Source organism: Euwallacea similis, chromosome 16, assembly GCF_039881205.1.
Source record: "Euwallacea similis isolate ESF13 chromosome 16, ESF131.1, whole genome shotgun sequence".
NCBI classification, from domain to species: Eukaryota; Metazoa; Arthropoda; class Insecta; order Coleoptera; family Curculionidae; genus Euwallacea; species Euwallacea similis.
The window spans coordinates 3,543,579-3,556,051 of NC_089624.1; the positions used below are offsets into that span (position 1 = coordinate 3,543,579).

At 36.2% G+C, this 12,473-nt stretch overlaps 2 protein-coding genes across 2 annotated transcripts; both read left to right on the forward strand.

The window, feature by feature from the left end:
- Window positions 1-1,613: 1,613 nt before the first annotated feature.
- Window positions 1,614-5,185, forward strand: LOC136413911 (beta-galactosidase-1-like protein 2). Its single transcript, XM_066397673.1, has 10 exons — window positions 1,614-1,937; window positions 1,992-2,347; window positions 2,399-2,585; window positions 2,636-2,834; window positions 2,887-3,037; window positions 3,091-3,196; window positions 3,247-3,409; window positions 3,466-3,596; window positions 3,790-3,932; window positions 4,892-5,185. The coding sequence occupies exons 1-10, from the start codon at window positions 1,637-1,639 to the stop codon at window positions 5,144-5,146; spliced, it is 1,992 nt and encodes a 663-aa protein (XP_066253770.1). The 5' UTR covers window positions 1,614-1,636; the 3' UTR covers window positions 5,147-5,185.
- A 148-nt stretch (window positions 5,186-5,333) lies between these two features.
- LOC136413912 (beta-galactosidase-1-like protein 2) lies at window positions 5,334-10,441 on the forward strand. The gene is made up of 9 exons (XM_066397674.1): window positions 5,334-5,733; window positions 5,805-6,024; window positions 6,077-6,336; window positions 6,389-6,664; window positions 6,721-6,915; window positions 7,339-7,508; window positions 7,570-7,765; window positions 7,822-7,965; window positions 8,034-10,441. Exons 1-9 carry the CDS (start codon window positions 5,466-5,468, stop codon window positions 8,270-8,272), a joined length of 1,968 nt encoding a protein of 655 aa, XP_066253771.1. The 5' UTR covers window positions 5,334-5,465; the 3' UTR covers window positions 8,273-10,441.
- The last annotated feature ends 2,032 nt before the right edge of the window (window positions 10,442-12,473 follow it).

Sequence of the window (12,473 nt, forward strand, 5' to 3'; positions counted from 1 at the left end):
TTTCGCCAAAAAATGCTCAGTTTCTTTTTGTACACCTATTACAATACATTTTATTACAAGTGTATCAATATTACAACTAATAATAAACGCTTTTAAGGGTCAAGAAGTGTTATGAATTTAACAAAGCGTTTAAACATGCTCGAATTGAAATATTCGGTCGTAAATTCCACAGTAAACATATATTATGTACCCTGTTTTATCATACTTTTTTCGCACAAGAAAAATCCTCAATGGAACGCCCGGTTGAACGTTCTGGTGATCGGGTAGTATGGGATTCACCGAAGCGCCTACTCACTAAAAATCTTGGGATTCCTGTTGGCCCATTCTGCCACTGCCCGGGACTGTCCCTGAGGGATAAAGGCATTGAAGTCAAAAAGGCATGTATGGTTTTGATTAGCTGGTTACCCCTTTATGCCCCGTTGTTAATTTCCTTCTTTTTGCTCCAATGAATTTTTTTTTTCCTGAAGCTTTGTTGTGGATTTTTTATTTCTCTCCTAATGTCTTGTGCCGTTTCGTCATGGAAAAAGAGATCTTTAATCTTCTTGTACGGCTCGTTTCATCCATTTTTTTCCTTAACCACTGCGGAGGTGGTTTTACTGCAGCGGTCCAATTTTGACTTCCTCTTCAGAATTCCCTTAATTAGGGATTCCGGAATCAAGGTCGTCTCTTTGTTCTTGAACAGTCTGGCACTGGAAAATGCAGTGGTCCGTGATGTCGAAAACTCCGCAGTCCCTGCAATCCGGGTTCCTTTTTCCTATCTTGTGTGTGAAGTTTCTACAACGTCCACGACCGCTGAGAGCCTGTGCTACGTAATAGTTCAGGCCTGCTTTATCGCACTCGGATCATAATGAATTAGTTAATGGTGACAAAACAGTCTCGTAAAGATTTGCTTTAGAATAAAATCTGACATGAAGTAAATTTCTTGGATTGCATAAAAGTTTCTTACAGATATATAAGACTAGCGGATCTTACTTTTACCTGCTAAAGTATTTCCACTGTTTCCATCACTAACCTGAACTAACCTGAACTACATCATATCAATAGGAAATTCAAACCTTAACCAAACCAAAACCAAAACCTTAACAGCAACCTAAAATAAACAGAAAATTTAACAAATTTATCAACGATGTAGTTTTTAATGTTCTTAAGTAACTATCAATGAATTTATGGGCTACAAGATGTGAACTTCTAGAAGCAGAGTTTGAATTTCGGAAGTTATATTTCATGTCTGTCGTTATTAAAAAGATGTAAAGCCTAACTGACTTATGTACTCGTAGTTCATGATTGTTTATCCCTTGTTATTTTCTTGTTCTCCTTGTTATTTTCTTACTTGCATCATGATTTGTTCTGCTCTTTCCAGCCCTCCATCCAAATTCTTTTAGTATTTTCTACCGGATAACATTTTATGCTGTTCATATACCGTGTTATTATGGCATACCTACCAATTAAGAAATGATGGTAAATTACATACTTATACATTTATCTTTATCGCATTTCACCAGTAGTATCATAATAAACTCACCTACTTATGTATCTTAAAAAGCGTTCTTCAGATAAGATTGCATTATCATTATCCATTACAAGAGCTCAATATTCCAACAAAACACCGAGCAAATCTTCCTTAGTAACAACCAAAATGTCGGGGTCAATGTTTGCATTTTCTTTAATTTGCACAATTTTCCTCCTTCCATTAATTTCTTCAGCAGACTTACCTACCAACTATGAATACTTCACCGGAGACGGTATCGAAAGCGGTTTAAACGCAGACCAACGCGACTTCCTTCTCAATGGAAAAAATATTACTATATTCAGTGGAACTTTCCATTATTTCCGGGTGCACCAGTCTCAATGGAGAGACAGATTGCGTAAAATTCGTGCAGCAGGTTTTAATACTGTCGAAACTTATGTGCCTTGGAATTTACATGAGTTTCAGTCAGGTGAGTATCGTCAATAGTAATTTATGCACAGATCCGTAGATAATTTTATATTAGGTGTATATGATTTTGGCAAGGGAGCTTCGGACTTTGAAACATTCCTGGATATAGAAGAATTCCTTAAAACAGCCCAAGAAGAAGACTTATTCGCATTAGTCAGACCTGGACCTTACATTTGCGCTGAATGGGAGTTCGGAGGACTTCCCAGCTGGCTTTTACGGGAAGATGGTATTAAATTCCGTACCAGCGACCCAATCTACTTAAAATATGTGGAACGATACTGGAACCAACTTCTTCCAATCCTGGAACCTCTGCAGTTCACCCAGAATGGCCCCATCATAGCCTTGCAAGTAGAAAATGAGTATGGCAGTACCGGAAATAATGATTCAGCTTATTTGGAAGCTCTTGTGAAGGTTTTATTAGAAAAGTATTATTAGGGATGAGTTAAGAAAATTGCATTTTAGTTATACAGAGATAATGGCATTAAAGAGCTGTTATACAGCTCCGATTCTCCTTCTTCCGGGACTCGCGGGTCATTACCTGACACTTTGTTGCTGACTGCAAACTTCAATTCAAATCCTTCAGAAAATCTCAATGAATTGAATGCACTTCAGCCCAACCGACCTTCCATGACCATGGAGTATTGGTCAGGTAAAACGTTAAGTTACAAACTAAATTCCTGAATTTAATTGAAGTTTTAGGCTGGTTTGATCACTTCGGCGAAACCCACCATACCATTGACGTGGATACTTACAGCAAAATATATGAAGAAATCCTTACCCATCCAGCTTCAGTTAACATCTACATGTTCGTTGGCAGTACTAGCTTCGGGTTCACTAATGGTGCCAATATGGAAACTGAGGGTTCGAACAATTCTGGCTTAGAACCTGACGTTACAAGGTGAGCCATATATTCTGGATTGAAGTAAAATAGTTTGTGACTTAACTTTTAGTTACGACTATGATGCTCCGCTTACTGAAGCTGGAGAAATTACTGCGAAATATAATGCAACGGCTGCGTTGATAACCAAATACAATCCTGTGAAAACTAAGCTGCCTCAGATACCTGAAACCCCCGAAAGGGTGGTTTTTGACGATATTAAGGTTTTTATATTTTTTTCCTTTAAATTTTAAACTGTATAGGCTATCATATAAAGATCGAAGAGCAACTGCTTCTCTCAGAAATCATTGATGATTTTCCAAATAAGATTGAAAGCGAAAATGTACTTCCAATGGAACTTTTAGATATCAACAATAAATCAGGTAAAAAATTTTCACGACGCTAAAATAGGACATAACGAAAACCATATTAGGACAAAGCTATGGATACATTGTGTATCGGAAGACTGACTTGAACCTCAATGCCAACGCTGAATTACTCATCAACGGCTATGTCAGAGATACTGTTTTGGTGCTTGTGAATGGAAATCTCATTAACTCAGTACCTACCAGTAAAGATGTACTTGACCAATTTGGGTAATTGATTCTCAGAAAATAGTTAAAACTAGAAGAACTTGAGCTTAATGTTGTAGTTTCTGGAAACTTGCAAACTCTTCAATCACTCTGACCAAGACCGCTCTCAAAGGCGTAACATTGGATTTGGTGGTTGAGAATAATGGAAGGAATAATTTTGGAAATCTAGGGCAGTTTTATCAATTTAAAGGTGAGTTTTCTACTTCACAAATTCTTCATATACCACATGCAACCCAACAACAGCAACAAGCTTAACCCAGGAACATTCACACTTGTATCAACTCTGCACCCATATAATTGTGCCAAATTGTGGATATTGCCCCAAAACAAACTTCTTCTCTTGGATTTCAATTCTGCAAAATTATGCCTTTTTCGACTTTCAGGCTTAACTGAAGAAGTCACGATCGATGGTGAAACTGTGAAAAACTGGCAAATTGTCCCATTGGAATTCAAAAAGTCTTGGAATCAACAGCTCTCAGGATGGCATGAAATCAAAGATAGTACTGCAGTTCCTGCCTTATACAGGGTGAGCTTTAACACTTTCTCTATACGTATAGGGTGTAACAAATTCCAGTCTATGTATGGGCGGGATCTCGGAAACGGTAAGAGATACAAGGTTGGTTAATTGGAGGCAAAGTTGCTTATTTTGGCGCTGAATAATAATCCATCTGCGAATTCAAAAAAATCCGAATACGTTTGGATATATCCGATAATGCATGAAAATTTCGATTTTCGCTTTTCTTAAAAAGTGAAAAACCATTATTCGAAGAAACCTGATAATGAAATATCATTAGAACACGTTTTATCTGGCTTTCCACTGGTGTGATCGGTCCGAGAACTCTCAAAAAATCTAAAAATTGGCATTCAAATCCAGAATCTCGCTAGAAAATCCTTTAAATGCGGAAAAAAATTTAAATAATGTCGGTTCAAGTTTGTTATCAAAAGAATTATCTATCTAAAGGATCTCTATAAAACCTAGGGAATTTACTAAATATACCATGGTAATTCCAATATATTCTCGAATTATTCCAGGATTGCAAAGTTACCTGATTTTCCTAAAAGTACAATAAAAGTGGAATTTGCTGTAATAAAAACCAACAAAACTTTTGCTTTTAAGAATTTCCCTATATTAGCAGAATACTATTATACAATTTCGCACCAAATATGTTCATAATAACCATGACCTCCTAAGCAACCTTGTATTATTCCTTACAATTTCTCTGAAATCCAGAGTTTCTCTAAGGTCCAACTTACCATCCATGGAAACGTTGAAATGAAGATTGGTCAACTTCGCCGTTTCCATGACCACTATCTCCAAGGGAAAACTGCCAGTACATTGATCTAGTAGCCCTAAGTATATCCCTAATTTTCTGACTGCCTTTGTTGGATTTCAAACATTTTTTTAAATGTTATTGCACTGAATTCCATTTCAAGTTCCATCAAGACTCATATAAGGCACTACTGATCAATATGATTGTTATTTAGGTGACCTTCAATGCTAAAGCTCCATTAAGGGACACCTACATCAACGTGCAAGAGTGGCGAAAGGGCATAGTGATAATCAACAATTTCGTCCTAGGAAGAGTGTTTGCTATAGGTCCCCAACAGGCTTTGTATCTCCCTGCAGGATTACTGATCGAAGGAGACAATGAAATTATAGTTTTTGAGCACTTTTCCGCCCCAGAATACATTAAATTTTCCAAGGATGCGATTTGGGGTGTAGGTACTTATATTCAATAGACACATGTAATAGTCGTCAATAAAATCTTTTCGCTGAAACCTCGTAGTGTATTATTCAAGCAAACACAATAGCTTCGAAAACGGTTTCTTTCTATTAAAGTCGATTATATCATCAAGCTTTCTTGTTTATAGTCCAAAAGCCGGCCGGAAAATATCTACAAGCTTATTTAAAATCAAATTGATAAAAATTCTAATTTTAAGTTACTGTAGATTTTGTGTGTTTCTGTGCCAACCTCAGCTTTCGTCATTATTGTTTTGTATGCAGCAACACAAACTGTGAGCTTTATTGCCGTCATTTCCGATTAACTGAAGAAAAAACATGGACTTATCTACAAGTTTGTCAAACAGCAGTTCCAGTTTACCAACTTTGTATCAGTATTATACTGACGGGGGAATAAAATCGGGATTAAATGCAGATAAAAGCTACTTTACCCTTAATGGAAGGAATATCACCCTGTACTCTGGCGCAATGCACTATTTTCGCACCCCTAAAGCGCTTTGGAGGGACCGGTTAAGGAAAATGAGAGCTGCTGGCTTGAATGCTGTGGAAACATATGTGCCCTGGAATTTACACGAACCAGCTCCTGGTAAGTTTTAAGACAGCTCGTCAAAGGATTCACTCTATCCTACAGTTAATTGCAATTTCTTGATGCTTTAGGACAATTTGACTTCGGTGGTGGAGGCAGCGATATGGAAGATTTCTTGGACATAGAAACATTTCTAAAAATCGCCCAAGAGGAAGACCTTCTAGCCATTCTCCGACCAGGCCCCTATATTTGCGCTGAATGGGAATTTGGGGGATTTCCTAGTTGGTTATTAAGGCAAAATAACATTAAGCTAAGAACTTCTGACTCCAAGTATATTAACCCTGTTAAAAGGTAGGTGCATAAAATTTGCTGCATGCACTACAAGTAAAGAAGAGTGTTTCAGATTCTTTGAAGCCCTTATGCCAATCCTGGCAGCCCTGCAATTCATTAATGGAGGTCCCATCGTGATGTTCCAAGTAGAAAATGAATATGGAAGCACTAGATCGTCCTCCTTTATGCCCGATAAAAAGTACTTAAAGCAGCTCAGACAAATATACCTGGACAACAACATTACGGAACTCTTGGTTACGGCAGATGGGGTGGAAAATTATAATACAGCAGGAACTTTGCCTCAGTATTTTTTAGTCACTGCTAATTTTGGAGGTATGATAAGTTAGACTACACCTAACTATCATACTAAATAATCATTCATTAGGCAATCCTGCAAATTCCTTTAGCGCTTTATCAATCATCCAACCAGGAAGACCAAAAATGGCTATGGAATACTATCCAGGATGGTTTGACCATTGGGGAGAACAGCACCATACCACTTCCGTCCTAAGTCTTATCGCAAACTTAGAATCTATCATTACATACCCGGGATCATTTAACATTTACATGTTTCATGGAGGGACCAGTTTTGGATTCACCAATGGGGCTAATTTGAATAACTCCAGAGGATATAAGACCGATAATAGTGGATATCAACCAGGTATTACATGATATACATTCTATTCTATCGAGAGGCATGGAAAACATCTTTTTTAGATATAACAAGTTACGATTATGATGCCCCGTTAACTGAAGCTGGGGATTATACTATTAAGTACGATTTGGTGAAAGTGTTGCTTGCAAAATACGCTTCTCCCAAAACATTGATTCCTCCTCAACCCAAGGAATCTGTAAGGGTGGCTTATCCTGCTATATCACCCGTTGAATATATTACTTTGAAGCAACTTATAGGTAGACTATTGGGATCTCGGAAACTAAGAGAGACAGTTTGACTGCAAAGTTGAGAAATTAGTTGCTCAGTAACTTGCAACTTTTGCCCCATAATTATTTATTTTTTAAATATAAATCACATATTTCTCCAAGTTCGACCGATCTGGCTATTAATTTAGAAGAGGAAAATTTATTATTGTTCCTCAACTTTTATATTTTCATAACCTTTTTTTCTTATATCAAACTTTAAGTTGAGTTTTTAGGTTTTTAATATATAAAAAGATTAACTTGATGATAGTGGCGGAAAATCGAAACGTCGGGTTTGAGGAAGTATCTGTATCCTTTATAATTACTGAAATCCCAATGGTGAGTTTCGAATTTCCACCACTGGTTACCCTTAGGTTTGTATGATTTAGACATACTGTAAGCTTTAATATTCTATAGATTCTCAACCTGCAACACTAGTATATACCAAACCCAGGGCCATGGAATTGCTAAATATAAATAATGGCAGTGGACAAAGTTTTGGGTATTTAGCCTACAGGAAGAATCATCTCAACCTGCCGGCTGGCTCGATTTTGACTATAAAAGGGCATATTTGTGATACTGTTTTAGTTAGTGATATCATCTCTGAATTATTTCATCCCGAGCAGCATCCCGAATTCTGGTTTTCAGGTATTGGTGAATGGGCAGCTGATTTCTCCTTCCCTTACCTCTTCTAATGATCTGAATAATTTTGGATTCTGGAGGGAAGCTGACTCAAAAATAATTCTAACTAATGTCTCCCTTTCTGACGCCACTATTGATCTGGTGGTAGAGAATTGGGGTCGAATGGGTTACGGCGAGATACCCCAATTCCACCAACTCAAAGGTAATGAAGCTAATCCTTAAAATTGTGAATTAGCAGCGATATCGAGATTTTGTAAGGTTTATGGCAAGGCGATGTTTTAATTAATAACAGAGTAACAACCTCATGGATCCATATTCCTCTCGAATTTAAGAAATCCTGGACTTTAGGTCTACAAGGATGGCAAGAGATCAAATTTTTCATTGGCACAGGATTGTACAGAGGTGAGCAAGTTTATTCCCCTTTATTATTCGAGCGTTGTATAGGCACAATTCCTTCTCCTTTGCTTCAGGTTACATAACTATAGACTCAATCTCGGATACTTACATTGATATGCGCACCTGGACCAAAGGAATCGTAATCGTCAATGGATTTGTCTTAGGCAGATATGCCGCAATAGGGCCTCAGCAATGTATATACTGGCCAGCACCATTGATTAAACCTGGCATCAATGAAATAATGATTTTCGAGCACTATCAAGCTTCTGATCGCATTGCATTCTCTACCGATCAAATTTGGATGACTCGTTGAGATATAGCGAAAGTCTATTAGTGTGTTTAAAAAATTTATTTGTATTAGAAAACAATGAAGGTATCACTAGTTCAAGTCAAGTAGCAGAAGGACCACACAAGGTGACTCTGAAAAAGATAAATAAAGTGAGTTGCAAGATTAGTGGTTGAGGTAGATGGAGTCAGTCCAGTGTCCATATTTTTCACCGTTTCAGAATTGTTACTGATATGAGTTCTAGCAATGGATTGATTTTTTTTTAATTTATTTACATTGCTACTTTTTGCTTTGATATTTTTTTAAATTTCCATCGCCGCGAGGGCAGTGAAATCTATACTAATTTAAACATTGAAATGGAGACCCCACCCGGACAGGATCCGCCCACTTCGCTGTTGGTCTTTGTCGCAGACATATTAAAACTTATGTGGTACCTCTTCCATTTGCGCAATTCCTGTATTCCAACTTGAACTGGTGAGACCTATATAAAGTGTTATCTTAACTCTTTGATTCATAACGTTAAATATATTCACTTTTATATAATCTGGGTCATTTTAAAGTATGGAAAACCAAATGCAAAATTTGCTTACAGCAAATTGATTTTTTAAAAATGAAACAAAACCAACATCTTAGTTATAAAAATAAGAGCTTTAATAGAACTGTATTACCTAACTAATCTACGTGTATTATGCACACCTGCTAATAATTTTTGCAAGTTGGTTTGTATTTTCAATATCTAAAACCTGTTGCAAACTTTATATTTGCAACAGATTTTAGATGTTCTTTTAGATTCTAGATGTTAGATTCGCAGAGCCCACATCTTTTCCATTTGATGCCTTCAGAAGTACCTGATACGTTATGTGATACTTCGGAAAAATTTACTCCACATAAACGCATAGCTTTCTTTATGTGATGTGTGAAAGTAGGAGCAGTGCTCCTTGTTCTCATATGTGACATGATAATTTCTTTAGCCACATCTTTTAGGAAAAATCTGAGTTTGTAAGAAAACTTACCATATCTACGAGGTGTGTTCAAAAAATAACGGAAATTTTGTAAATTTGGGGGCTGTATTAATTCTATTTACGAAATCTAGTTTGTCGACAACTTTCAAAAAGGCTACATTGTGTCCGACACGAGCAGCGATCTTTAAAAAATTGATAAAAAAATGTGCATTAGATTTTGTAACAAAAATGTGAAAAAAAAAGTGCAGCCAGGTTTTAGAAATTTAAACGTAGCGTTTGGTGGGTCCACTATCCGTAAAACAAGGGTTTAGGAGTGGAATAAACGTTTTCAAAAAGGCCGTAAACTCGTCGAAGATGACGAGCGCACTAGACGATTCAGCCCATCAAAAACGGATGAAAACGTAGAAGAGGTGGAAAAAGTGATTATTAGGAAATTACCTACAAATTCAACTTTGTTTGCGTGAAGCAATTCGGAAAAAACGCCCGGATTTGTGGCAAAACATTTCATGGCTTTTACACCACGATAATACCCCGTTTACATTTTATTGCTTCTTCGTGAATTTTTGGCCACAAACATTACTATAATGATACCACACGCTCCATATTCTCCAGATATAGCTCCTTGTGACTCCTTTTCGTTCCTGAAAATAAAGAGAACTTTAAAAGGCCATCGTTTTACAAACTTTAGACGAGATTAAATGCGCGTCGCTGAAAAAGCTGAACAGTATTTCAAAGTTTGAGTTTCAGAAGTGTTTCGGGGATCGGAAGAAGCACTGGCATAGTGTATCTTAATTAACGGGGACTATTTTGAAGGGGATAAAATAGACATAGTCGAATAAATAAAATTCTTTAAAAAAATGTAGAATTCCCGTTTTTTTCTGAACATACCTCGCATTACTGTGTTATAATTGGAATATTATTGAAGAATTGATCCCAGCAACGTCTAGCATATTATAAAACAACACCACAGGCTAACGTTTAGATTATCGTTTACACGAACAAGTTCTTGCTTTTTATCGAGAGAATCAACATCAGACTTTATTGAATTATAATAATGTACAATTTCTGATTTTATCTTCCGACCATCAATTATATTTTTATCATTGTGCATGGTACTCAAAAAAGTAACACATCTATTGGGGTTGGATTTACTAACTAGGCTAGTTTACCAAAGTAATTCTTACCTGAATACGAATAAACTTGAATATAAAGCTCTAATTTTGTTGGGCCTCGTGCAAGATGAAATTTTTCTTTTATTTTGCTTTAGTGTTCCTACTAAGCTTAGGTCTTTTTGCACCAGTTTTTTTGGCAAGTGGTCAATTACTATTGACAAATTGTCAATAGTAACACTTCTACCACTGTATTTGATTACTCAAGTTAATTGATCAACAATCGAATAACCCAAATATTCCACAGCAGGTTGCCTAGTTGCGCGACCAGTATATACTATTTCATTCGTTGCATAAGACGGAGAACTATCACACATCCAAAAAAATGTTAATGCCATATTTGGAAGGTTTGCCTCGAACACATCCTCTGCGAAAATGGAGATCTTCCCCTAAAGGATACCAGTTCCTAATCGATAGTATCACTTTCTCCTGATTCATAATCATTTTTGCAGCTTTTAATAAATTCATTCCAAATATAGCGAACAGCTAATTTACCTGTTTCTGACCAACAGAGATAGATAGAGAGGGTGTTACCTCTAATTCTTTTATCATCAAATCGTAAAGCTGACTCAATACCTTCAAATTTATTTATAGCCATATTTGCTCTATAAAACAGATTATACTCTTCAGACCACGTCTCTCTGGTTGACATGTTCCAGTTTTTTTTCACCTTGGTTAATACCAATCAATTAACAGAGGCATTCATTTCTTCAAACTCAACATTCCTCCACTCTTTCTTTTCAGTTTCAATTCCCTTCTTTTTTTCTCGGTTGCTGCATCTGTAGATTTCTTCAATAATCTTTTTTGTAATAAAGGAAGAAAATGTATCTCTAGATGTTTCAGTTGACGTGCGTTGCGTTCCATTTTGATTCTTAATAAAAATTCATAACATTTCTTTGAGGCAGTCTCCCAGTTTTTGAAGGATCTTCTTCTCAAATAATTCCAGTTTTAGCTGTACTTTCTATTGCGGAAATATGCAGAGCAGCTACATTTGTTGGAGCAGAGCCTTAGCCATTATTTTCGTTATTGTATGCTTCAGTTTCAGTGTTTTCAGTTTCACTTTCATTATCACCTTCATGTTCGTCGTTAAAATTGTAATTATTATCACTTTCTCCCATAGACTCAATACGTTCTTCCTCAGGCTCATCTTCTTCACTTGAAAGCAAATCAACATCCGACATGTCTTCTATTGCTTTTCCAAATTCTTTATCTGTGAGTCCTCTTCTAGCCATATTTACCGTTATCTGTTAAAAAAAAAAATTATTTCAATTACTAAAGTTTTCTTGTTTTTTTCGAATCTACTGGTTTTATCGAACACTGAATTCAATGTAGATCCAGTCATACGTAAAGATAACTATTATTTCCAATTTACGCTAAACTGAGCTAAAACAGCAAATAACTCTTCACAAATCTTCATTGGATTGATTGACAATTCACAGATTCACAGATACCTACTGAAATTCCCCGATATTCATGTAAGCATTGTTACCAACATAACATTAAAAATCAGTAGAATTCACTGTGAGTCAATTTGACCCGTATTACGTACAGATATATAGCGACCAACAAAACACAATAAGAACCTATTTTACAATAACAAATTATTACCAATGTAAATATCATAGCGCGAGCAATGCTATTCCTGACAAAGTCAAGAAAGGTCACTAAATGAAATTAAAAATGAATAGCTTTATGAGAAGTTAACATTTCGTTTGGGTCAGAATGGCCCACACCATGCATCAGAGGGTTAAATAAAATACATGTTTTAAGCTATTAATTTATATGTACAAGCTTAGAATATTATACAAAACAACATGTTTATTTACAATAAAAATGGAAAGTATACAGGGTGTTTGGTACAGTGATAGAAAATTTTCAATGAGAATTAGATGGGGCCATTTTGAATCTATATAACCACATTTATCCTTATACAAAATCTCGTCATTTTTGAAATATCGGCTCAGAAGGGGGAGTAGGGAGGGCAGAGAAGAGGGGGCTGCTAAACGCATTAGGAATGGAGGTTTTTTTTTAAATGAACTGAATTAATAGTAATATTATTTACGTTGGAACTAACATTATAACTTTTAAAATGATTAA

What these genes read in the sequence shown, in the direction of transcription:
- LOC136413911 (XM_066397673.1), top strand. Translation starts at nt 1,637, where the DNA reads ATGTCGGGGTCAATGTTTGCATTTTCTTTAATTTGCACAATTTTCCTC. An exon ending in TTAGAACCTGACGTTACAAG is followed by an intron (nt 2,835 to 2,886) that starts GTGAGCCATATA and finishes CTTAACTTTTAG; the next exon opens with TTACGACTATGATGCTCCGC. An exon ending in AGATATCAACAATAAATCAG is followed by an intron (nt 3,197 to 3,246) that starts GTAAAAAATTTT and finishes AAACCATATTAG; the next exon opens with GACAAAGCTATGGATACATT.
- LOC136413912 (XM_066397674.1), top strand. Translation starts at nt 5,466, where the DNA reads ATGGACTTATCTACAAGTTTGTCAAACAGCAGTTCCAGTTTACCAACT. An exon ending in TATATTAACCCTGTTAAAAG is followed by an intron (nt 6,025 to 6,076) that starts GTAGGTGCATAA and finishes AGAGTGTTTCAG; the next exon opens with ATTCTTTGAAGCCCTTATGC. An exon ending in AGTCACTGCTAATTTTGGAG is followed by an intron (nt 6,337 to 6,388) that starts GTATGATAAGTT and finishes ATCATTCATTAG; the next exon opens with GCAATCCTGCAAATTCCTTT.